Below are 25,419 nucleotides of genomic sequence, written 5' to 3'. Positions count from 1 at the left end.
CCACTTGGCCTTGATCAAGCCCTTCTGCACCTTCCTTCCCCTCCCACATCCTGAGGCCTCTTCCCTTCCGGCCCGGGAATGGGACTAACCCCCTTGCCCCTGCCCAGGGAGCCCACCCTCCCGAGGAGAAGCACTGACATCTAGGGCTGAACACAGCATCTGGGTGAGACCTGAGAAACCCCGGCCTGGTGCAAAAAGAACAACCCCCCGAGTCTGCTGGGGTGGGGGGCCTGGCCGTTGGCCTTCGCGTCTCACCTGGTTTTTCTTCATGAGCAGCTGGACACTGGGCAGGTCCTTGCCGTGCTCCCTGGAGCTGGCCATGGGGAGCCGCTCCGTCACCCACAGCTGAGGGAGGAAGGAGGGGCCGGGGAGGTCCAGATGATCAGGTGGGTGCTAAGGGTTGGCTGGGAGGGTGGGGCACCTAGGGGAGGCTTTCTGGGGGCTGCTGGTGAGTGTGCAAGGACCAGCCCTGGTTGGTTCAGGGAAAAGGAAGCAGAGGGTGCGCCCCGATCTCCCGAGAGGCAGGTGGGCACAGAATACTATCCAGGGACCAAGCCTGGAATGAAGGCCCCGCCTGCTCCCAGGGCCCAGGGCCCCACCACTCACAATCTCATCCTCCACGTCCCGGTGGAACTGGTGCTGCTCGCGAGAGGCCTGCAGGTGCTGGCAGCGCTCCTTCATCGGCTGGCACAGGGACCTGAACTTCTCCTCCACAGCCCGAGAGGTCCTCTCCACCTCCCCTGCACCGCGGTCTTCCTGTGCCAGGGCTTTCGCCTGGGTCTGGATTGCCTCCACCTCCTTCTCTCGTACCGCCATCTCCCGTTCCAGCATCTGCCAGCCCAGGGTGGGGGGGTGGGTTAGCTCCACGCTCATAGATCTGGATTCCTGATCTCCAAGGGTAACCACCTCATCCCACAGGATCTCATCCCCTCGCAGCCCAGAGCTCTACGTAAGCAGCTCAGGGGGGCATGTTGTTAATAATGCAGGGTCCCATGTTCCACCCAGCCTCTCACTGCCATCCAGTTGATCCAACTCCTGGTGGCCCTATAGGACATGGTAGAACTGCTCACATGGAATTCTGAGACTGTCACTCTTTCCAGGAATAGAAAGTCCCATCTTTCTCCCACGGAGTGGCTGGCAGTTTCAAACTGCCGACCACGCTAGTTGTCCATTCATTACCCCCAATTCCAGATCTACCCTCCTTTGTCCGGGTACACGTTTCTCCTCCACCGGCTGGTGCGGCGCTAGGTCTCGTCAGCAGAGGGCGATGGAGCGACAGCATGCCTTTCCTTCTGGTTCCTGGAGCTGCCACCGCCTCCAGCAACGTTTGCTGGCACTAGGCAGATATTTGCTGCCTGCCAGCTCTGGCTCGCCAGCTCCAGACCCACCATCAGCCCTCTGCCCTGCCTGCCTTCAGGTGGGCATAGAGCATCTTCCAAGCGGCTTCTTGCCCGGTGGCCTTCCCTCAGCCCTGAGGCAGTAGCTGCTCCCTGTGGTTGTTGTCTTTCAGAGCAGGAGCTGACAACCAGCCGAAGGCCTACTTTTGCTAATCAAATTTTATTTGGGCCAAAAATATTTTTGTAAATCAAGCTTTACTGCCCATTCTCTCACGTAAGAATGCCAGTGCCGGTGCTTGTGTGTTGAGCTTCACGGTGAAGCCCCCATATCCACCCACTTTGGTATCACTGACGGCTGCTTTCACATGACGACGATAGTGACGCCCCCCCCACCCCCCCAATAAGCCCAAGATGTTTACTACCTGGAATTTACAGCAAAAGTGGGTTGACCCCTGCTTCAGAGTTTCACAAATCCTTTGATGTAATCTTTCTTCTGACTTTTTACTATCCAATGCTGCAGCTGTGAGGTCAATTCTAACTCGGGCTGTGGGTGTCCTCACTCATTGTGACCCTACACACACAGAGCCAAACACCGCCCACTCCTCGCCAGCCTCGCGATCGCTGCTACTGCGCTTCCAGCCCGTTGTTGCAGCATCTCCTGGAGGGCTTCCTTCCTCCCCCAGCCTGAGGTTCTCCTCCAGGGACTGGACCCTCCTGAGGACCCGTCTGGGCGGTCTTGTCATCCTTGCTTCAAGGAGCATGATGGCTGGACAGCTCACGGCACAGACACGTTTCTCTGGCGGCCCACACCGTGACTCAGAAGGCAGCCATTCTTTGTCCAGCTTCTGTACAGATGAAGCAATTGAAAATACCCCGGCTCAGGCCGGGCACGCTGCAGTTCTCAAAAGTTCTGCTTTTTCACACTTTCAAGATGTTTTCCGCGGCATATTTGCCCAGCGCAACACACTGATTGATTTCCGGACTGCTGCTTTGGTGAATGTCGATTCTGGATGCGAGTAAAATAAACGAACTCCTTGATGTCCATGTTTTATTCCACGATGCTGTGATTTGTATCTATGTCAACGTGGAAGTGGACCTCATACTGAAATCTTTGATCTCTCAGCAAGTCCTTCAAGAGGTCTTGGCTTTCTACAGGCACGGCTGGGTTGTCTACATTTTGTGAGCTGTTAAGGGGTCGTCCTTCAATCCTGACACCACCCTCTTCTTCGAAGATCTTCGTCCAGCTTCTCAGCTTATTTGCTCAGCACAGAGTGAACAAGTACGGTGAAAGGATACAACTTGACACACACCTTCCCGGACTTTAAACCACAGTTTCTCCCTTGTTCTGCTGGAATGGCTGCTACCAGCCACGTGCTCTGTGTACATGTTTTGCAGGGGCGCAAGTGCGTGCTGTGGAACTGCAACTCCTCACAATGCTATGCATCATTTGTTAGGATGCACACAGTCAAATGCCTTTGCGTAGTCAACAGAATACAGGGAAACATGCTTTCTTTGCATTCTCTGCTTTCAGCCAAATAGATAGATCTATTATCAGCAAGAAAATCCTCATCCAACATCCTCTTCTGAATCTGCTTTGAATTTCTGGCAGCTCCCTGGCAGTGTACCCGCTGCAATTGCTTTTGAATCATCTTCAGCAAAATTTTACTTGTGTGTGATATTAATGACACTTTTTTGGTAATTTCTATGTTTTGTTAGATGACCTGCTGGATCTCGTCCATATTTGTGCTCACTCCAGAATAAAAAGGTGATGAAACACAATGTGGGAATTAGGAGCCCTGGCGGCACAGGGAGTTAAGTACTGGGTGGCCAAGTGGAAGATCAAGCTTGCCAGCCATCCCACGGGAGACAGATGGGACACTCTGCCTCTGGAAGGACTGACAGCCTCGAAGCCACCTGGGGAAGTCCTGCTCTGCTCTGAGACGGCACTGACTCCATGGCGCCGAGTTCCCGTCGGGGGGCCAGGTTGGTTTTCTACATTTCCGGGCATAAGCAAGTGGGCACGTCTAGTACTGTATTCATTTGTTGAAACCTCTCAACTTGTATTCGATGAATTCTTGGAGCCTCGTTTTTTCACCGTTATTTTCAGTGCAGCTTGAACGTCCTCCTTCAAAACCATTGGTTCTCCGGCCACGGTATCTCCAGAAATGGTTAAACACGGGCCAACTCATCTTGGTAGAGCGACTGTGTGTCCCTCCCATCTTCTTTTGCTGCTTCCTGCGTCTTTCTGTGTTTTGTCTCAGAATCTTCCATACGGCAATGGTCGGCCTGAGTTTTCCAACCTGAGAAATGCGAAGCATGCTCTTCCCTTTTGGTTTTTGAATTTCAGACTTTTGGACATTTCCTTATCAAGCTTTACTTCTATTTCAAGCTTCCTTCGAAGTCTTCTTTTACTCCATCTTTTCATTGCTTTAGCTACGTCTCATTCAAGAAGCTATTTCAGTCTCGTCTGCTACTTAGTTTGGTCTTTCCTGTCTTTATAATGACCGCTTGCATTCTACACATATGGTATCTTTGATGTGATCCCAGACATCGGTTGGTCTTTAGTAATTGGTGTTCAGAGCATCAGATTCATCCTGGAGATGGTCTCTAAATTTGGGTGGAATATACTCAATGTTGGACTTGACTCACAGGAAGTTAATTTCCCTCACCTTCACCTTGAACTGACAGGTGAGCAACGAGTGCTCTATTCTGCAGGGGGCCCAGGCTTGGCCTTGTCTGACTGATGACACTGAGCTTCTCTGTCAACTTTCCACAGATGTAGTCCATTTGATGCTTGGCTTTCAGCGAGGTCCGTGGTTATAGTTGTTGTGGAAGTTGCGACAAGTTGTTGATCTCGCAAAATTCCACCACGGACTCCAACTCGCCAGATTTTTATCACGACATCCTATCAGCATCCTCCTGTTTCCAACGCTCACATTTCCATCACCGTAAGCGCCAATGCATCCTGTGGCTGGCATCCCAACGTGTAAGAAACGGCGCCCCCGGGACTCCTCAATTCCAAGTGTGATCAATTTCAGATGGTGGAATCTGGTTAGAATCTCTAATTCCTTCATCTTGGCAGGAGTGGTTGGTGTGTAAAAATGAAATGACAGTCCTATGAACTGGCTTCCCTTGTAGGCATGTGGCTAGTCTTCTAGCAACTGACAGGGCTGCCTTTTGGTTACGATTTTTAAAAGACAGCTTTATTAACCCTTCGTCCACGTTACACAATTCAAGAATTCAATCACATTAAAAAGACTTGTATGATAATCGCCACATTCAATTCTAGAACATCTTCTTCCTCCTTGTACTCATTGCTATTCATGTAAACAGCAGAGACCTTGAAATGTTCTTTGTGACGATGAATGCAATGCTACTCCTTCACTCGGCCATTCCTGCCACAGTATGCTACGCATTGTCTGACTCAACATTTTGGTATTCCGGTCTGTTCCGGCTTGCAAGTGCCTCAGCTATTGATCATCAAGTGCTCTATTTGATTTCTGACAATGTCAGTTTTCCGAGGTTCATACTTCGTCCGTTCCACATTCCAATTACTGACGGATGCTTGCAGCCGTTTTCTTCTTTCTGCATTGTGTCCCACCCGCAGAGGAAGGACCTGAAAGCTTTACTCTGCCAACATCTTAAAGGTCAAGTCTCTTCCCCAGTCTTACGCTGAGTGTCTCCCAACCTGAGGGACTCCTCCCTCTGCTGGTACCATGTCAGACAAAGTTCCGCTGCTATTCGGCGGTTTTCACTGTCATTCTGGAGGCTCCACTGGAACCTTTCCAGCACGTGTGGCTCTTCTGGCATTTTAAATACTGGGAGCAGCTGTCCCTTGGGACACACCAGTAAAGATACTAACTGCCGTCTCAAGAGCCACTGCTCCCTCCTCCCTCGCCCTCCTCCCTCGGCTCCCCGCTACCCCCGTCACAGGCCTACGACACACACCTGCTGCTTCTTGAGCAGAATGTTGACGCTGGTGAGGTCCCTGCCATGGTCGTCAGAGCGCAGCTGGGCCTGCAGGCTCTCCATCCAGCTGTCCAGGGCAGAGCAGCTCTGGGCAAAGAGCTCGGCTCGGTTGGCATCAAAGAGGCTGCGGGCCTTGGCCTGGGTGGTGGTCTCCAGCTCGTCCCAGCGCCGGTGCAGGTCCTCCAGCTTCTCCGCCACCAGGGCCTTCAGCTCGGGCTTCTCCAGGCTCAGCTCCCGCCCTTCCTGGGCAGCAGGAGAAAGGAGCACATGCAGAATTAGAAACCCCCAAACTCGATAGCCTGACATTGGCCCAGGGGCCCCCACCCCCCAAACTAAGTTTACTGCCAGGGAGTCAAAGCTGATGACTTTTAAAGCCCCCTTGAGTTTCCGAGACTGTTAACTGTTTCCAGGAGTAGAAAGCCCCATCTTTCACCCTGGTGGTTTCCAACTGCTGACCATGCAGATCCCGGCCGAATGTGTAACCACTACCCCACCAGGGCTCCTCAGGGATCTAAGTGAGGGCAATTATTCCAAGTCCCGTGTGTTCTCATCACCACTCTCTCTTCACAGTCCCTTCTAAACTGTCCCACTTCATCGCTGACCTGAACCCAGCTCCCCCGGCCAGGTCTAGCTCAAACCTCATCTCAATAACAGCCAGGGAATTCCACACTAGGGCCTGGGGGCGGAACCCAGGCCCCTGCCCGTTTTTTTTTTTGTCAATAAAGTTTTATTGGCACACAGCCAAGCTCATTTGTTTGTGTGTCATCTTCGATTGCTGTCGGGGGCCCTGGGGATGTAGTGGGGACCTCGATGGGCTGCTAACCACAAGGTCAGCAGTTCGAAACCAACAGCTCGGAGGGAGAAAGATGAGGCTTTCTACTCCCATACAGAGTGACAGCCTCAGAATCCTTCAGGGGCAGTTCCACCCTGTCCTGAAGGGTCGCTATGAGGCAGGAAACAACCCGGTGGCAGTGAGTAAGGCAGCTTTTGTGCTCCGACATCAGAGCCGGATTGCTGAAGCATAAACCGCATGGTCGTGCAGATTCAGGACGGACTAATAGGCCTCTGACAGACTTTTTCTGAAGGTTGTTGTCCTGCTTTGAACCGGGAACGGTGTCTGTGTTCACCCAAGCTGTAGCTTAGTCCCTGAGAGATGTGGATTTTCTCGAAGAACTAGAGCCTATTGTCCCACAGACCTGAGACGTCTGTCCCCTTGGACTGTGGCACTAGAGGCCACACAATCAATGACTCCAGGACCCTACCTGGAAGAAGCCCCCTCCGCCCCCCGTCCCATGCCCTCGTTGCACCCCTCACCTTGTCCACTTTGTCCAGCCAGTCCTTGTTAGCCGCCAGCTCGGCCATGAAGGCCTGGTGCTTCTGCCACTTGGTGTGCAGGTTGCGGGCCTCGTCATAGGACACGTCCTGGGCGGTCAGCATCTTCTCGTCAATCCAGAGCTTCAGCTGGACCGGCAGGAAGCAGGAGGCAGAGGACACAGAGAGCATGTCAGAGGGAGGAGAAGGGTGGGGGGGTGGGGGTGTCTTGAGGGCGATCTGGGAGAAGTGGGAAAGCTGGGTGGTGATGGTGGACACGTGGGAAGAAGCCAAGAAGGGTGCTCGTATGCTCGGCAACGCCTCGCTGGCCTGATCTGGCCTCAGAGGGGTGGCACTGTGGGCAAAGGGCTGGCTTGGCAGCACTGACGCGGGTGGGGCCTCACCTCCTGACAATCCTGTAAGAAGTGCTGCTGCTCTCGATTGTCCCGCAGGCGGCCCAGAAGCTGCTGGGCGGCTTCCTGGTTCTTCTGATGTCTGTGAAGACAGCCCGTGGTGAGAACCCTCCAACTGGCTGCAGAAGGGTTATGAGCCTCTAACCAACACCGGAGGTCTTCAACCTCCCACGGTAGGGAGCCCACCTCCCGAGCCCTACAGGGTCCCCCAAGAGCCCGATTCCAGGGTCTAGCCCCCACTGTGGATGGAGCGTGCCTTGGGGGAAGGTGTCCATCGCCAACCACACGGGTCTTCTGCCCGCCCTCCTTCCCACCCAGCAGTCTGTCTGAGGCCCTCCTGCTTGCGAGGGCTTGCCCGCTGTTCTCACCATACCTCCTCTCGATGGAGCCGGCCTTCTCTTGGATCTTCTCGGCGTGGATGTTGCCCCCAGACACCAGCTGGCGCCCGGCCTCCAGGAGCCCGTGGATCCGCTCCCCGTGGGCGTCCATGGTGCTCATGAAGTCCTCCAGCTTTTTGATGGCCGCGTCTGCAGCCTGCAGCGTCCCCGGCATCTCCGTGTGAGAGAGCACGTATTCCTGGGCGGGAGGGGAGCTGTTTAGTTCCCTTCTGGAAGCACAAGTCAGCCTTGCGGGAGGAGAGCGGCTCAGGAAGGAGCTCCCCAGAGGGCGCATCCGTGTGGCAGAGGCCGCTTGGAAAAGGGGCAGGGAGGGTGGCTGGCTCTGGTAGCCTGACTGCTAGGCACAAGTCTCAGAAAGTTATAAGGGAGCTGGCTGGGGCTCCTATTTTTGTTTCAGTCGTGACGTGACTAGCCAGGATTCCTCCTTCTATCTAAGTCAATTTTGTCAACCTCTTTATCCCCCCCTTCCTCTCATTCCTGGGGCTTTCTAACGTGTTCTCCTTGGGCATTCTGTTCCGCCAAAGACTCTACCCCCTTGAGCAGAACCCCCGCCTGGTCCATCACTCTCCTATTTATGTCAAGGTGGACCTGGATTCGGTTCCCCTCTTCTTCCTGGAGGGGAATTGGTCCCCATCTCCGGGCTCTCACCTGGCTGCTGAGCACGCCCTCAGCCTGGCGGGCGTCACGCAGGAACCCCTGGAAGCCGTGGGCCTGGGCCAGGCGGCCTTGTCGGCTCTCCCACATGCGGCCCAGCTCCTCCCAGCCGGTCCCCAGGGCTTCCAGTCGCTGCCGTAGGAAGAGGCACTGGGGATCGGCCTGGTCCCGGGTCACCTCCTCACCCAAGGCCCGCAGCCGGCTGTACTCGCTCTGGGCCCGCTCCACCTCTCCCCGCAGGGCTGCGTGCTGGGCCAGGAGGGCCTCTGCTTCGGGCAGGGTGGCTGGCCCTTCTTCAGAGGCCACGGCAGTCTGCGTGCGGCCCAACCAGGCCTGGAAATCGTCCAAGCTGCGCAGGAAGTCCTGCAGTCGCCGCGCCTCGCCCAGAGACTCCTCCCGACGCCGCATGGTGGCCCTCAGGTCCTCCCAGCCGGCTTGCACCTCTCCGAGGCGGGCATGGATGGCGGGGGCTTGGGCTGGATGGCCGGTGGCCAGGGCATTTGCCTCTCGAGTCAGCTCGTCCACCCGGGCGGCAATAGCTTCCAGGTCCCGCTCGGTGCCAGCCAGCTTACGCTGCAGCGCCAGCACTCCAGCCAGGTCATTGCCCAGGCCCTGGGTGGACTCGATGACCTTGGTCTTTTCTCGCATCCAGGCCTGGGTCTCCGTGCACTCCAAATGGTAGTTCTGGATGCTCAGGGCTGACGTCAGTGCTGCCTTCTTGCCATCGGCCAGGGACCGAAACTGCTGCCACCTGAGGATGGGGGGAAGGGCACGGAATGGCTCCGCTTCCGTACGCCCAGCCAGGCCCCCTTGAGAGCGCTTTCTGACTTCTCTCCCCCTTGCTGTATTCGACACACCCTCTTCTTTTTTGAAACTGTGGCAGCATGCACAGAACATGAACCCACTATGTTAACATTCTGCAGTGCATATGACTGGTCGAGATGCCAATTTCTTCCCCACGTCAGTTTTGGCAAGTCATTGTCACATCTTCCCTCCCTCCCCTGCCCAATGGCATGTAGCACATGCCTGAGGCTGTGCTACCACCAAGTTCCAGGACACGCCATCGTCACAAAGATGTGCTCTGTCACTCCCCATTCTCCCTTCCCAGCCCCTGAAACCACGGCTCTGCTCGAAGGATGTTTCCATTTGGAACCATACGTAGAACTGCATCGTGACTACATGGGCCTGTGTGTCAGCCTCCCTTCACCTCACGTGTTTTCTGGGTTCACTCAGGCTGATCTGTTTGCAGGGTGACAGATACTTGAGTAGCTTCTACCTTCTGGCTCTTGTCCCGAGTGCACTCCCACGGAAATCAGCAGACAAGTGTCCGGGCTGAGTCCCCGTGCAGGGGCAGTCAACTACGGAGCGTGCTTCTTCCAGCCCAAGTCTCTGACTCTCACCAAATGACCTCTACCCGGCATGGGTCGGGTAAGAAGGTGGGGGAAGATACTGATAGGGTCCACCTGTGAGCCATTAAGAGGCGGCTTCCCGGGTGTGGCATCAGGGTCTAAAAGCACCCCCCTGAGAAGCAGCAACAACTCCAAACTCACTGCCATCGAGTCAATGCCGACTCCGAGGCTGTTTATGGGAGTAAGAAGCTCTATCTTTTCCCCGGGAGCCGCGGGTGGTTTCAAACTGCTGACCATGTGGATCACAGCTCAACACGTAACCACTACACCACCAAGGCTCTTGTTGGGAGCGGTGGGGGGAGATCTCATTAACATCAAAAGCCAGAAGTGGAGCATGTCCTCTGGACCCAAAAGCCCTGTGTACAGAACCTCCTGGATCCAGGTGACAACTATTCCATCAGAGGAGCAGCAGCAGAACCAGGGGCCAGACTGAAACAGGGATGGGCTTCCCAACCCGAGAGCAAGTAAAGCTGAGTGCTTTTGTGCAAGAGGCTGGCTTGCAGAGTGGGGGGCCTCTGGGATCTGGGTTTGCTGACCCACGGTGCTTAGACTGAATGATTCCCCCCCGCAGATTCTTAAAATAGGCCACACTGGCTAAGCGCTGCTTTCACTATGCACTGAAATCACATCTGGAGGTCACCATTCAGCGAAATAATAGGCTGGTGCAGAAAACTACACCGAAACAATCATCTCTAGGAAATGGTCAGCATTTGCCTGAATGCAAAGATCCAAGGGTAAGAGGGGCCCGGAAGAGAAAATGGAAATAAACGAAAGGTGCAGAAGCAATGAGAAGCTTAGAAGGTGTTTCTTATGTAACCTATGAACCTACCGGCTAGTCAGCTGGACATTGCCTTCACCATAGTAAGGGAATCACTAGTGAGGTGTGGTAGTTACATGATCTGTTGTCAACTAGAGACTATTAAGAGTGAAGGGGTGGAGTTTACCCTGTCAATCAGGTCGCAGCTTGATGACCTCATTTGGAGGCTCTAAAGAGATAAATGGTTCACTGGAGGTAGGACACTCAGTCACTCCCCAAGAGACATTCCTGTTGACAAGCCACGTGGAGTTACGCTGATGGAGCCAGAGCCCTGGCGCCAGAGGAGCCACGTGGAGACCCACACCACCATTAAGGTGCTTCCACCACCACTGGATCCACAAGACTTTCCATCCACTGGCCTGTGATCTTCCTGCACTTAGCATCATTGCCTGTGTTGCATGAATCAGAAGAGGAATTTACAGACTGGTACTGGACCTGTGGGGTCGTATCGGACTTCAGGACTTGATCTGGACTGGGCTGGGATGTTTTCTTAATGTACAATTGCTCTTTCATATAAAGTTATCTTACACATGAGTCTACCTGGGTTTGTTTCTTTAGTCTACTCAGACTTACACATAAGGTGAACACCAGCATTGCTGAAAAGCTCAGTGGAGGCTGTCGTTTGAGGCTAAGAGCTCATGTGGAGCTGAGTCTCTTACTGTCAGTGTGGACGATGGGGGTGGTGGTCAATTGCCACTGAGGAGATGACAATTCAAGGCAACCCCGTGTGTGCAGCAGACTTCATAGTGTTTGGGGTTTTAGTTTAAAAAAAAATTTTTTTAATGTAGGCCAGAGGCCATTCGCTGCCCACTCCTTGCCTTCTTAACTCCGTTTCTACTGTCTAGAATGCCAGCCTCTTAGATACACCCCTCCCAACACTGCCCCCTCCCACCCCCCACCCACTCCTTCTGTCTCTTTCATCCCTTTGCCTCCCGCCAAAACGGGCTTCCTTTGACATGTTCAGTTGCCCTTCCAGGCCCTACAAAACGCCTGGTTGCCCTCCCGGCCCGCGTAGGCTCGTCTCCGCTCCCCAGCCCTACCTGTGGTTGAGCTGCTTCTGGGTGTCCACAATGCTCTCCCTGCTCGGGGGGCTGGCCCGCAGCAGCTGCTCTGCAATGTCATTCACGGTGCTGATCCGCACGGCGAGCGCGTTCATCTCCGGCTCCAGGGTCTCGAACCTGATGAGGGAGAAAAGGTGGGCCTGCGTGGTGTGGCGCGGCTGCCCGGACACCCAAGAGAATGCTGCTACTTCCACACAAGACTGAGTTACAGGACTCTGTCTGCAGTCCTGGTCTCTGTGGCCCACCCCCCTGCACAGGGCTCTGAAGTCCACTTTGAGAGTTGCTCAGGAAGAGAGAGTCCAAGGCCAAGAACACCTGCCCCAACAGGTCAAGTTCATCCCAGGTGCAGGGCTCCACTATCTCTGATCCCTCCTGGGACTTAACCCTTAATTGTTACCTGGGTCCCATCCTACCAGTAAGTGTCAAGGAATAAGGTGATTAACCAGAAAAGTGCTGAAAGGATACCGATGCGAAGTCTAGCTTCTCCCGGGGACTCATTCACAATGGACTTTGGACAGAGGTCTGTAGACCTCTCTGTAAAGGGTCAGCAAACGTGTACTTCAGGCGTTTGCAGGGCCTGATGGTCCCGCAGGCTCGACGGGTCAGCCTGGCTGTTGTGGAGTAAAAGCCGTCCTGGACACTCTACGACATACATGAGCATGGCCACGTTCCAATAAAACTTTCTTCACAGAAACGGGCAGTAGGCGGGAGTTGGCCCGAGGGCTGTAGTTGCTGACCCAGTGACAGGCCGTCTTGGAAAGGAAGGAAACCCTTTCGACAATCACAGGGGACAGTCTGACGAGAGGCCCATGTGGCAGATGTCTAGATGTTCGTTTTGTTCCGTATTTCACAAGAGGGGGCTCAGGTGGGCTGCCCAGTTGGACAGAACGTTCTTACGAGCAGGTGGCAGCCTTACTAGGCAGCTCCACGAAAGTCCATTTGGGCACCTGGAGTTGGGATCAACTCATCGGCAGTGGGCTTAGAACCAGCATCTCTGCCTAAAAAACCCACTGCCGTTGGGTGGATTCCGACTCACGGGACACGGTAGGACTGCCCCTGTGGGTTTCCAACACGGTCTATCTTTACAGGAGTCGAAAGCCTCCTCTTTCTCCCTCGGAGCAGCGATCCAAACCCACTAGCCTCACTGAGAAGCCGTGGTGGCGCAGAGCGATGCACCGGGCTGTTCACCACAAGGTCACCACAAGGTCAGTGGTCCGAAACACCAGCTGCTCCAGAGAAAACAGACAAGGCCTTCTACTTCTGTGGAGAGCGCCAGTCTCGGGACCCCCGGGGGCAGTTCTACCCTGTCCTACAAGGTCGCTGTGGGTCAGCACTGACTCGATGGCCATGAGGGAGCCTCAGGAGGATAGACGAGGCTGTCGGCGCCCGTCACGATGTTAAGAGTTTCAATCAGGCTGGATGGAAGCAGGTCTGCTTTTGTTGTTGTTCGGCCTAACTCGCTCACTTTTGCACATGCTGAACGCGTTCCATTCAAACACATCCGCTGCCAGCTGCCTGCGAGTCCACCCCGCCTGCCGGCCAGAAAGAACCATGCCGCAGACGGTTTTCAGTGGCTGTGTGGTCAGAAGCGGATGGCCAGGCCTTTCTTCCGAGCTGCCCCTGGCGGACTCCAACCTCTAACCTTTGGGTCAGTAGCCAAGCGTGTTGACCTTTGCACCATTGGAGGCTTCTGAGACCCAGACCCGACGACCATGAGGGCTCAAGGGCGGTGGCCAGAGCTGGTGGTTTGGGGTGCATCCTCCCCCGCCCTCCCGCCCCCTGCAGTTGTGGTGGGAGCCCACCGCCGGCGTCCTACCTTTGTTGCAACACCTCCAGGTCTTCCAGGCGCTCGGGCAGGGCCAGCCCGTTAAGCCACTGCTCCTTCTCCTCCACCCAGAGCCCGCAGGCCCCGGCCTCGCTGAGCATGGTGTAGAGCGCCAGGGCCGCCTCCAGGGCCCGTGCCCGCTCCCCGGCCCGGGCCTGCAGCTCCTCATACTGCCACTCCAGGGTGGGCACCCGGCCCTGCACCTCCGGGGCACAGCTCAGGGCTGGAGGAAGGGCTGCAGCCTGTTCCCGCAGGGCCTCCAGGGTGGGCCGGTGGCCTCGGATCTCCTCCTCCAGGCCCCGGTGCTGTCTGGCCAGGGCCTGCGTGGAGAACTCGTCGTGCCCCAGCTCGGGGCTGGACACCAGGCGCAGCGCGTCCACCAGCCAGGCCTCCATGTCGTTGGCGTCGGCCTGGAACTGGTAGAGGCTGGCGGCCTGGGCCAGCCGCTGGGCCCGCTCCTCCGCCAGGGCCTCTAGCCGCTCCCACTGCGCTTGGAGCTCTGAGGCGCGGGCAGCTGCCTGCCCGGCCCCGGGGTGGCCCTCCGCCACGAGCTGCTGGCCCTGTTCCAGCGTGAGCTTCAGGGGACCCAGGCGGCCACTCATCTCGTCCCGCAGGGCCGTGTGCTTGTTGAGCAGGCGCAGGACGCCGGTCAGGTCTCGGCCCGTGTCCGCGGAGGCCAGGAGGTGCTGCTGCTCCCGCACCCAGGCCTCGGTCTCCCCCACCTCCCAGAGGAAGCGCCAGAGGCGCCGGGACTCCTCCAGCCGGGCGCGCCGGGCAGCTGCCAGCTCGCACAGCGCCTCGTAGCTCTGCTCCAGGGCGGCCACCCGCTCTGACACCAGCTGAGGGTCACACGGCTTGTATTCTGGAAAGACCACGCCTGGGCTGGAGCACTGCCCCGAGCTCCTCGCTGTCCCCCCCCAGCCTCCACTCTCATTAGGGAACCCCTTCCACCTCCACCTCCACCCTGGTCTAGCTCCATCACCCCCCAGCCCCCACCCTCAGGTCACCCTCCAGGGACGCTCACCTTTCTCCGGGTCGCAGAAGCGCAGCGCAGAGGCACTGACGGCCCGCACCCGCTCGGCCTGCACGGCGATGTCGGCTTCCACCAGCTCGTGCAGCTGCAGCAGGTCCTCGACCCCGGCCAGGTGCTTGCCCAGGTCCTGTGACTGTAGCCGGCCCTGCGGGACACGTGGCCAAGTCACACCGGTGTGCTGACCTCACTCCGAGTGCCTGGGCGGTTCCAGGTGCGCCCATCTGCTCCCGCTGCATCTGTCGGGGCACCCCGGCCTCCCTGTCCTCATGTCCCTTCCCTGGGAATGGTTTTCTTCCTAAACCCTGCTCCTGGACCCTCGGCGGTGACCACACAAAGTGACCTTCCAAAAATGTTGCCGGAATCGCCTTCATTTTCAAAGCGTCCTGAAGTCAGCCAGTGGGTCCTGATTGGATGGGAACTGAACTCTCAACGCGGCCTCTTAGGCGCCAAGGAAACTGACTACTGCCCTTTCTCTCATCCCTCCCCCGCCCTACCCCTCCACACACCTCTGCCCACTGGCTGGCCACACTTGGACAATCCTAGGGTCTCTGCCTAGCTGCTCCTCCCTTCTGGTACGCTTTCTCTTTGTCCACCCCCGCCTCAATCCTTGGTATGATGTTGCCGGCCATTCCTGGTCTCAGCATAAACCACATCCTCTCAAGAGAGGCGCTCTCAGACCAGCCCGTCACGTGGCCGTGCCCAGGGATCTCTGAGCCTTTGTCGCCACCGCTGTCGTGTGTATTGATAAGCCCTCAGGGGTCTCCAAAGAGCCCCGGTGGCACCGAGAGGAAGTGCTTGGCTGCTCTTCAGAACCACCAGCTGCTCCGAGGGGGAAAGCTATGGCATATGTGGCCAGAGAGACGAGAGCCCTGGGTCCTACAGGGTTGCTATGTGCTGGAACGGACCTGGGCCTCTGGGTTAGAGCCCCACGAGGGTCCCCGGTGGTGCAGCGGGGAAGCCCGCACTGGGCTGCGAACAGAAAAGCCAGTCGTTTGAAGCCAGCAGCTGCCCTCAGGTAGAGAGGGTGGTGGTCTACAGCCTTAGAAACCCTACGGGACAGTTCAACTCTGTCCTGTGAGGTCTCCAGGGGAGGATGGACCGATGGCATGGGCTTAAGCCTCCTTCCACTAGAGTGCACCCCGCCGGGGCAGGGGCCTGTCTGTTGTGGCCCCCATGCCCCCGCCCTGTGCCCGCGCTCCGTACCCTCATCTCCTCTGTCCAGTCCATCAGGTACAGCAGGTCCTGAAGCACCTTCTGCAGCTCCAGGTTGACGAGCAGCCGGCCGCGCCGGGCGGCCACCATCTGCCGCAGGAAGTCCCAGAGCCGCGCCACGTTGTGCTGCCGCGCCGCGATGCGCTTGATGTCGTGGTAGTGCTCTGCGGCCAGCTCCGCGGCCACGGCGTCCACCGCCTGCACCCGGCCGCTGTAGGCCACGATGTCGGTCTCGATGGCCTCGTGCTTCCGCACCGCGGCCTCCACCGCCGCCAGCTCCAGCCCAAAGTTGTCCTGGGGCAGTGGCAGGGAGCACAGTCTTGGGGATTGAGGCACAGCCCCCGTGCTCACCCTTTTGGTCGCCAGAGAGCACCTGCTGCAGGTGCCCCTTAGGTTCCTGTTCTCTCTTCTCTGGTCCCGCCAGGCCACCCCATGGGTCTCAATAACCCCTCCTCCTGCTCCAGCCTCAGGGCCCTGGATTTCACCATCTCAAGATTCCTTATCTTGGTATGTATGTATCTCACTGCACGGACCCCACCCGGTGGGGCTGTCTTCCAGGGTCCCTTCCAGTTTCTCCCGCCCACCTGGACACCCCTCAGTCCCCGCCCTGTACCTGGGACACGAGGCGCTGGTTCTCGCTGAGCCAGGTCTCGCGCATGGCCGCCTTTCGGTCGAAGCGAGCAGCCAGCTGCTCCAGCTTCTCCTGGCGGATCAGCTCCGTGCGCAGGGCAAGCTCCCGCTCATGCTCCGCCTTCTCGAGCCGCTCCCAGGCCTGCAGGGCAGGGACGGGGTCAGGGCTCAGGGCAGGCCTGCGTGGCAAAGCTGTCCCACAGAAACTCGGTCTAGTGGGTCTGGGGAATGTGGTCGGGCAGACTCCTGAGACCCCAGGGGTGGCGCCATGAGAGCCAGGAAGCCATGCATGACTACGGGGTGTGTTTATGAACATGCACGGGGAGGGAACATGGAAACCCTTTGGAGTGTGACGCTGGCAGCCTGGCGGGCGACCCCAATTTTCATTTCCGTCTTAGGATGTGTGACAATAACTAGAAAAAGTTGGGGTCTCCAGTTAGGGATCTGGTGATGAGTTTGGCTCGGCAGGAGAGTGCTCTTCTCCCCTCGGCTGGAGATTCAGGTTCGATTCCCAGCCACCACCCCTTATTGCAGGCAGAGGGGCCTGCAGTGTTGCCCCAGTGCTGCACAGGCTTCTGGACTGAGAGAGACAAGGAAGAAAGGCTTGGTGCCCACTTCCAAAGCCCAGTCAATGAAACTCTCTGTGTAGCAAGAGATGGGAAGATGGGGCAGGGCTGGGCATTGTTTTGTGTGGTCACTGTGAGTGGTATGTGTGGGTGACTAGGTGACAGCTACCGGCACCCACGAGAAGCGTGGCGAGGGAGGGAGGACGGACAGCAGGGGGCAGACCTTGTTGATGTCGGAGATGAGCCGGCCCTCCCGGGGCGTGTACACCTTCTGGTTGTTGGCCCGCAGCTTGCTCTGGATGGTGAAGAGAAGCACCTCCAGGTTCCCTTTCTCTGTGAACCTGAGGGAGGAAGCCAGGCGGCGCCAGAGTCAAGGCCCTTTCCCAACCCGAATGGCTTCGCAGAGAAGCGATTCACACCCTTGTCTAGCCAGGGAGAAAAGAGCACACAGCCCCCCAACCACTCGACAGTCACCAGGACCAAAGCCCAGGCTGCGGGCACCTTTCTTTGTCCTTCAAGTCCCCGGGGATCCGATCACACCCACGTGGGGCCCCTGCGTGCCATTCTCACCGCTCTCCATGGTCCCTCCCTTCGCGCCCACTTTTCAGCTGAGAAAATTGAGGCACCTCGAGGTTCAAACTGTGCCCAAGGGTTGCAACTGCTACCAGGCAGAGCCAGGACAGGGACGCAGGCAGATAAGCCCGGGATGCTCGCACTGTCCTCTGCGGCCCACAAAGCACCTCTCTAACCGGCTTTCTCGCTCATTATACCACAAAGACCTCCTCATGGTCACAAGTACATTTCATGGACACTCTTTCCCCTGGCCACACAGTGACTTGTGTGTCCTCGGACAACCTTCTGTTGGCTCCATCTTTGTTCCACGCCCAGCACAGACGGTCTGGGTCGAGCGGCAGACATCAAATCACTCCCTGGAATGTACATACACAGAGGTTTCCTGGATTCGTGGGCTTTTGATACCGAGAAAGCTCACTGAGAGGAAAAAGGCAATGCCAGCAGTGCCAGCATGTGGTTTGAGCTGCCGACCAGTGAGCCAGACTTCACGAAACCTGCTCATCGCTAAGACAGTAATAGCGAAGGCATGTGCAACATGCAAGCTACCCAACCTGTACTGCTGGGTCGCCAGAAGTGGCGGGCCTATCGGATCCTATCCCACCTAGCCATCGGCTGCAAATGGGCTGTGAGACACGCCACCACCGGCCACCTATCTGTGAGGACTGCACCCACTCCAGCCATCGAGGCCACAGGACGCTGCTTCCACAAGCCAGGCCACGTCTCTTCTGACCTGAGGCCAGGAGAACCGTTTGATCAGAGATAGGCTAGCTGAATCTGGATCAGCAGGGAGGAGATTGTGGGAAAGTACTTCAAATTTCTGAAGATTCCAGACTTCCTGGGCCCACTGAGACGGGAGGAACCCACACATCTATTGCCCTGAGATATTCCTGAAACCTTTCGCCCTAACTATCCGACGCCACGGTTAGGCTAGACAACAGTTTTGCTCCTTTAATAAGGAAGGACTCCCTCGAGTAGTGTGCTCGCTTAGAAGATGTTAAAACTAGAGGACCAAATCGCCCATGGTGACTACGCAGCGTAGAAGTCGCCAAAGAACGGAGTGCAAACCGTGAGAGGAGTGACATTAAAGTGTCACTAAATCTACGAGTAGACATCGCTGAATGGATGCACGCTTCACTCTTTCTGTTTCTACCCCAAGTAAAAAGCTATACGGAAACAAGGCAGTATTTTGGAACCACTTGTGGCATCTTCAGCCAGGGGGAAGGACCCTGCCCTGCCCAGACAGACCAGCACACACGTCCTCCTGAAAGGCCGCCCGGATTGAGGCTTTGTTTTGTGGAAGCCCTAGAGGTAAATGGGTTACGTGCTGGGCTGCTAACAGTTTGAAACCACCAGCCGTTCTGCAGGAGAAAGATGAGACTCCACGCCCAGAAAGATTTAGTCTCGGGAACCCCTCAGAGGCAGTCCTGCCCCGCCCTACGGGGTCACTACGAGTCAGAATGGACTGCCTGGCAGCGAGTTTGGGGTGTTTTAGAGGGATTTGGGGGAGCCCAGTTCTGGGCAGGCACGGCCCGCAGGGTGGGGTCTGGAAGGGACGTACTTGGGCGGCTTCTCCACGGTGCGGTAGGAGTTGAAGGACTGCAGTTGGTTCTGGACGCCGCTCAGGGAGTTGGCCAGCTGCCGGTCATTGAGGGTCACGATGGTCTGCTCAATCCACTGCAGCAGCTCCGAAGCCAGAGACTCGTACTTCTCCACCAGCCGCTCTGCCTCCAGGGCATGGTCCAGCACCTGCCGGACGGGGCCCACTGAGAAAGCTGCCTCCTGTGGTTAGTTCCACTGCCCCACCGGTAAGCTCAAAGGGAAGACCCTTGGGCCAGGCCTCCTGGGGCCCCGACGCCGAGCGCCTTCAGGTGCAGAGTACCTTGCCGATTCTTTTCCCTTCCACGGCCAAGGCCTTCATCTTGGAGAAGTAGTGGTAGTATGTGGCCACATAGGTGATGATGGATTTCTCATCCGGCTGGTCCACATTCACGTCTGCGGGAAGGCCCCCCCTCAGGTTAGAAGCCTGTTCCCCCTGGAGGTACACCTGCAGTGGGGTCCACTTACCCCAACCTGCTTCCCAGGGCCTCATCACAGCTGAACAACTATTGCATCAGCCAGACGAAAAGGCTACGGGCAAGTCCCTCGCTAGGCAAGGGAAGGGCTCGCTGGGCAGCACATAAACCCAGACGCCCAGGAAATCCTACCCAGGGCTCATGGGGGAGATGAGGGCCAGCTGTTTGGGGAGGAAAGGCAAGATTCCATTCCCTCTTGAGTGTGAACTGTGGACTTCCAGGCTGGAGAGCTGCCTGAGAAGTTAGCAGGTTCAGGGTCATCAGCTGAGCTAAACCCATGGAACCTGCAAGCCCAGACCTCTCCGGTCTCGGCCAGGGCTGTTTCCAATCTCAACCTAGAAGCCAGCTGTGGGCCCAAGGGCTCAATGACCTTACACTCCAGTCCTCCCCACCCACCCCTCTCACCCGCCAACAGGACAGACTAGGACTTGACATCCCTGGATGCTCTTCATTAAGCCAGCGTCCTGGTGGCACAGTGGTGAGGCACTGGGCTGCTAACTGCAAGGTCAGCAGTTTGAAACCATTGCCACCTCCTCGGGAGAAAAGACAGTGCTTTCTTCTCCCGTAGAGTTACAGTCTCAGAAACCCACAGGTGGGGCAACTCTACTCTGCCTGTAGAGTTGTTAAGAGTCAGAATGGGTGTCATGGCATCAAGTTTGGTTTTTTGGTTTTGACAAGAGTCCCTGGGCGGGGAACTGTCAACTGTCAGCGATAACTGCTGATTGCAAAGGGCTGCTGGGAGGACTGAAGGGCTTAAGGGGGGGCCAGGTGCCAAATCAGAGCTCACTCTGCACTGCTGACATCATTGGCGATGGGTCAGCACCTCCGGAGCCCATTGGCAGGGCCGGTGGACCATGAGGCCTTACCTTAAAGGTCATGGAGCTTAAGTCTAAACCCTAGACTAAATAGGGCCCCCTGGAGACCAGGTCATGGCTCTCCATGTTTTAGAGACAGAGAAACAGCCATGGAGAGGCCAGGCGGCTGTCCTCGGCCACACGGGTCCGCTCCCTGTCCCACGGCTCCTTCCGGGTCTCATAGCAGTTCTACCTTCCTCTGATCATTTCAAAGAGTTCACACGATTCACCATCGCAGCGTACAAATCGGTGGATTTTAGGGTCTTCATAAGGTTGTGTAACCACCTCCACTGCCTGATTCCAGGGTCTTTTCATCATTCCAAAGGGAAGCACTGTACCGATCAACAGTCATTTATGCCCCTGTCCACCACTAATCTACGTATTGTCTATGCAACACCCTCCCCCCACAAAAAAACACAAACCCATCCAAACCTACTGCTGTCTCATTGATTCCGATTCATAGAGTAGGACTCCCTCTGGGGCTTCCAAGACTGTCCATCTCACAGAGGCCCAGGGCCACTTCTTTCTCTCAAGGAGCGACTAGTGGCTGAGCACCTGGGTACTGGTGCTCACCAACCCCACTCTATCCAGCTCGGCGCCCCCACCTTCTGGGTCCAGCAGCTTGGTGAGCCCCAGCTCCTTCTCGGCCAGGTTGAAAGCATTTTGCAGGTTGTAATGGGCGTTGCACTTCTTCAGGGACTCGAAATCCAGCAGGTCTGGCCTGCCGGGAGGAGAGAAGGGACCCCAAGCATGTGGTATCCTCCAAGGGACAGGACATCCAGGGCCATCCTGATCCCCCATCAGTGGTGTCCAGAACCAGACACCCCCACCCCCACCCTCCACCCTGGTGCCTCCGGAGGCCTTTGCTGAGCCCGCCTTCTCACCTGTGTTTGTGAACGATGGCATTGAAGGCCAGCCCGTCTCTCCAGCTGGTGGTGAAGTTGTGCACGTTCACGTTGGGATACCTACACACAGAGAGGAGGCAGGTCTGAGCAGAGAGCTGAGCCAGGAGGGCTGTGGGGTGGAGGGGCCCTGGTGGCTCAGTGCTCAAGCACCAGCCCCAGAGCAGCGGTCCTCAACCTTCCTCGTGCTGCGACCCCTAGTCCTAAAATTCTTTTCATTGCTACTTCATCACTGTCGTTTTGCTACTGTTATGAATCGGGCGACCCCTGTGAAAGGGTCGTTCGACCCCTGAAGGGGTCGAGACCCACAGGTTGGGAATCACTGTTCTAAAGGGTCACAATCATCCAAACACAAACCCATCACAGGGAGGACACAGGGCGAAGAGCAGCATTTGGTCCCGCGGTGGGTGGGGGGCCGTGAGGCTGGCTAACAACAGCAGAGGGCAGACCCAGCCTGGGGTCTCAAGGAGCCCTGCCTGGAGCTGCTGACTGGCTGGCAGTTCAAACCCACTCAGAGGCTCCACGGAAGACAGACCTGGTGATTAGCGTTTGTGAAGATTACAGCTGGGGGTGGGGGGTGGAATTGATGGTGATATCACAACTCATTTTTAAAGGTGATTTAACCACGGTGGTTGGGGTGTGTGTGATGTTCTAACATTGATTGTGTAATGATAGTACAATTCTTCTTGATAAGATGGAACGAACCAACTATTGAACTGTATGATATGTGGATCAGGTGCTGTGTTAGTTATATCATCTGTTGTCAAACTGAGAGGCGTCTGAGTGAAGGGATGGCGTTCAGCCGTCTGATGACCTCATTTAGAGGCGCTAAGGAATTAAATAGCTCCCTGGAGGCAGAGCGTGGACTCACTCCGAGAGATGCTCTACTGGACAAGACACATGGAGCTACGCTGATAGAGCCCACGCCCTGGGAGCTGGAGGAGCCACATGGAGTCCCCTGCCAGCGCTTCTACCACCACTGGATCCACAAGACCTCCCACCCACTGGCCTGTGATCTTCCTGCATTCGGTATCATTGCATGAGTCTAAAGAGGAATTTATGGACTAGTATTCCACATATGGGCTAATATTGAACTTAGAGACTTGCTATGGACTGGCTGTTTTCTCAATATTCAATTGTTCCTGTAGATAAAGCTCTTCCTTATACATATATGCATGCTTATGAATTAAGTCTACCAGAACTAACACAGGTGCCAATAAAAATGTAACAAACAAATAAACAAAAAGGTTGCAGCCAAGGAAATCCAGGAGGCCCCATGACCCTGCTGTATGGGTTGTGTTGAGTGAGAATAGACTAGCGGTGCCCAATGGGCCTGACACAGACTCAAGGCTGGTTCCCAGCAGCGGGTCCTGGTCAGGCCATCCCTCCTCACCACCAACCCCTGGGGTCTCACCCCGCAGTCTTCATCTGGCACCACAGCAGCAGCGCGTCCTTGGCAGACTTCTTCTCCTTATTGTCTTCTGTTTCCACACTGATGTCTTGGATCTAAGGAAGGAAGGCAGGCAGGCCGGCCCTCACTCCTGGGGCAGGTGCTCCTGGCAGAACCAGGGACCCAATGGTACCAGACTCAAGGCAAGTATCCGGGTAGAACCTACCCAGAGGCTCTGAGAAAGAAAGACCTGGATGACCATGCTTTTGAGAAGACTGCTGAGAAACCCAACGGGGCAACAGAGAAACTACTCTGTCCCGGGGCCGCTGTATGTCAGAATCAAGTCAACGGCACCTAAGAGCAGTCCCTGGGTGACGCAGGCAGCCGTCAGGTGTGAGCCCACCCCACAGGACCTGGTGATCTTCTGTTGAGATGGTTATTGAAAACTAGGGGGGCCCAAAAAAAGAAAACTAGGGGGGCACAGTTCTAGTCCGACTCAGCGTATCCCCTGGTGCCTTCGGGAGATAAGGAGGAGTTAGATAACTGCTCTCCTCCTGGGGGGGATTAGTGGAGTTCAGCGGTTGGTGTTGTGGTTATGTGTTGGGCCGCGATCCACAAGGTCAATGGATTGAAATCACCAGCCGCTCCTCGGGAGCAGACAGAACTTTCTTCTCCAGTAAAGAATCAGTCTCAGAAACCCAGCAGGGCTGTTCTACCCTGCCCTACAGGGTTGCTATGAGTCAGTATCGACTCACGGGCATGAGTTTTTGAGAAGCAGCGTCCAAGGCAGCAGAGGTGCAACTGAGGGTAGGCCCACTGACGCGGTCCTTCTCGAACTCTTTGTTGGGGAAGCAGTTTTCAAAAGCCCCACAGGAGCGGCCTGCCCCATGGTACATGCTCGCACACAGCTCAGGCCACAGGGAAGTGGGGACTTGAGGTCAGCCACAACTCAGCTGGCCCCTCCACCTGCTCAGGAAGGCAAGTCTACTGATCTTGCTCCTCCGCCCACTGGCCCCTGTCGGGACGTTGCAGCAAGGGCAGCCATGAGAATGGCTTTTGGAGGTTCCTGACCAGTGGTTCTCAACCTTCCTCATATGGTGGCGACCTCCCGCCAACCATAAAATTATTTTGATTGCTACTTTATCACTGTTATTTTGCTATTGTGATGAATCGGGCGACCCCTGTGAAAGGGTTGTTCGACCCCACCCCTCACAAAAGGGTCACGACCCACAGGTTGAGAACTGCCATACTAGACCTAGCTAAGGTGACACAGGGAAGGGCATCATGGAAGGCCAGTGGAAAAGAGGAAGCCCCTTGACCGGGTGGATGGACACGGTGGCTGCCACACTGGGTTCAGTCACCGCAGTGACGGTGCGGTTGGCACAGGCCCAGGCAGAGTTTTATTCTGCAGTGTGTGGGGTCACGCTCAGTCAGAGCCCACGTGACAGCAGCTGACCCCCACAGCGTGGTGGGCCGGAGTCCAGTGTGGGAGGGCCGTGCTCTGAGCACCAACACCGCTCTCGCGTACCTGGAACCGGAGGATGATGGTCCAGACTAGCCCGAGGGTGAGGCGGTGGTTCCCGTCCACGATGTCGTGGGAGCCCATGTTCTCCAGGTGCACCCGCTGCTCCTTCAGGAACTGCAGCGCCTTGTCCACGTTCTCCAGGCAGTGGATGCGCATGCGGCCCTTGGTGGGCTTGGGCTGTGGACACAGGGGACTTGGAGTGATGGGGCCCCCCCCCTTTCCTCGGCAGGCTCCACCTCTGGAACCCAGGACACAGCCCCCAGGGCGGTGAAGCCCAGGGCCAGGGAGTCAATGCTGAGGGTCTAGGGGCAGATTAAGATTCCCAAGAGAATTAACTGCACCAGGAGTGGGTGGGAAAAAGAAATGCTTTCAATGGGGCCACTGTTCTTGTCCCCGAGAAGCCACCCTCCTGGCTAATCCTGGCAGCAAAGCCGCTCAGAGGAAGCCACCCTCCGAGGGGAAGGAAACACTGCTCTTCCCCCGGCTCTCCATGGGCGACTACCCGCCCCCGCCTGCCCTCAGCGCTCCTTCTCAGCCGCCCCCGCTGGGGAGCGGGGGTGGGGACGGGACCTCGATGGCGGCTCACCAGCGTCTCTCCCGAGAGCACCTCCAGCAGCCGGAGAAGGTTGCGTCCATCCCGGAGGTCGCTGTACAGGTCCCCCACGCGGCAGGTCACCCGGGCCAGGTGCGAGTTCACCCACTTGGTAAAGGTTTTCTTCTGCACGGCTTCACGTTCATCTGTGGTGGCAGTCTGGGGTCACGCCTGTCCTTCCAGGCCAGTGCTGCGCCCCCACATGCCAGCCCACGGTGGAACAGCCCCCAAGTCAGAAGATGATGATGATGGCGAGGGATGCTGGGAAATGGACATCAGAAGGAAGAGGGATGTGGGAGACAAGCTCGGAGGATGTGGGGTGAGATGATGCGGGCAGTGGGTTGCGGAGAAAGGGCTCTGGGGCTGGAATGGGGCCGGCCAGGGCTCAATGTCCTCATCTGTAAAATGGACACAATGCTTTCCACTTTACCCAGTTGCTGTGCTGACCAGGTGAGGTGATGAAGTTTGGGGGGTGGGAGGGGGAAACATGATAGGGACATCCCACTGATGGCCTGGCACAAAGCAGCTCCCTGGGGATTGAGCAAGTGAACGTCGAGCAAAGACCGAGAGTGGCCCAGGGCTGGCCTTTCGGTGGTGGCCAGGGGGCGGAGTGTGGGATTGTAATTACAGCAGTAGGCCTTCCACCGGCTCATTAGAGGGACTGGGCATTATAGAGGCTGCCAGCCTCCAGGGGCGGCTAAGAGACGCTCCTGAAGCCCAAACCAAAGCCCCCATCCGTCGATTCCCACCCACGGTGACCCTTTAAGACAGGCTACAGCAGCCCCCACCCCGGGGTTTCCAAGGTTGGAATCCTTACAGAAGCAGGCTGCCACACCTGTGTTCAAACTGTTGACCTTCCCGTCAGCAGCTGGGTGC

General features: G+C 56.7%; 1 protein-coding gene across 1 annotated transcript in view; it reads right to left on the bottom strand.

Annotated features, from left to right (window-relative positions):
* The window catches only part of SPTBN2 (spectrin beta, non-erythrocytic 2), a 54,343-nt gene that overhangs the window by 6,590 nt on the left and 22,334 nt on the right, over positions 1-25,419 (bottom strand). Inside the window, exons 3-22 of the mRNA XM_004713706.2 lie at positions 24,538-24,689; positions 23,955-24,128; positions 22,451-22,542; positions 21,019-21,099; positions 20,740-20,855; positions 19,088-19,200; positions 18,767-18,954; positions 16,859-16,976; positions 16,053-16,211; positions 15,431-15,733; positions 14,219-14,372; positions 13,186-14,056; positions 11,349-11,486; positions 8,077-8,833; positions 7,404-7,606; positions 7,022-7,112; positions 6,621-6,767; positions 5,286-5,549; positions 607-831; positions 256-345 (exon numbers count right to left, since the gene is read on the bottom strand). Coding sequence (XP_004713763.1) covers positions 256-345; positions 607-831; positions 5,286-5,549; positions 6,621-6,767; positions 7,022-7,112; positions 7,404-7,606; positions 8,077-8,833; positions 11,349-11,486; positions 13,186-14,056; positions 14,219-14,372; positions 15,431-15,733; positions 16,053-16,211; positions 16,859-16,976; positions 18,767-18,954; positions 19,088-19,200; positions 20,740-20,855; positions 21,019-21,099; positions 22,451-22,542; positions 23,955-24,128; positions 24,538-24,689 — 4,436 coding nt within the window. The remainder of the gene's footprint in view (positions 1-255; positions 346-606; positions 832-5,285; positions 5,550-6,620; positions 6,768-7,021; positions 7,113-7,403; positions 7,607-8,076; positions 8,834-11,348; positions 11,487-13,185; positions 14,057-14,218; positions 14,373-15,430; positions 15,734-16,052; positions 16,212-16,858; positions 16,977-18,766; positions 18,955-19,087; positions 19,201-20,739; positions 20,856-21,018; positions 21,100-22,450; positions 22,543-23,954; positions 24,129-24,537; positions 24,690-25,419) is intronic.

The sequence above is a fragment of the Echinops telfairi genome, unplaced genomic scaffold (assembly GCF_000313985.2).
Source record: "Echinops telfairi isolate 266 unplaced genomic scaffold, ASM31398v2 ScPeMD7_7417;HRSCAF=8455, whole genome shotgun sequence".
NCBI classification, from domain to species: domain Eukaryota; kingdom Metazoa; phylum Chordata; class Mammalia; order Afrosoricida; family Tenrecidae; genus Echinops; species Echinops telfairi.
The sequence above is the reverse complement of the archived record's forward strand: the minus strand, read 5'-3'. Positions and strand labels throughout refer to the sequence as shown.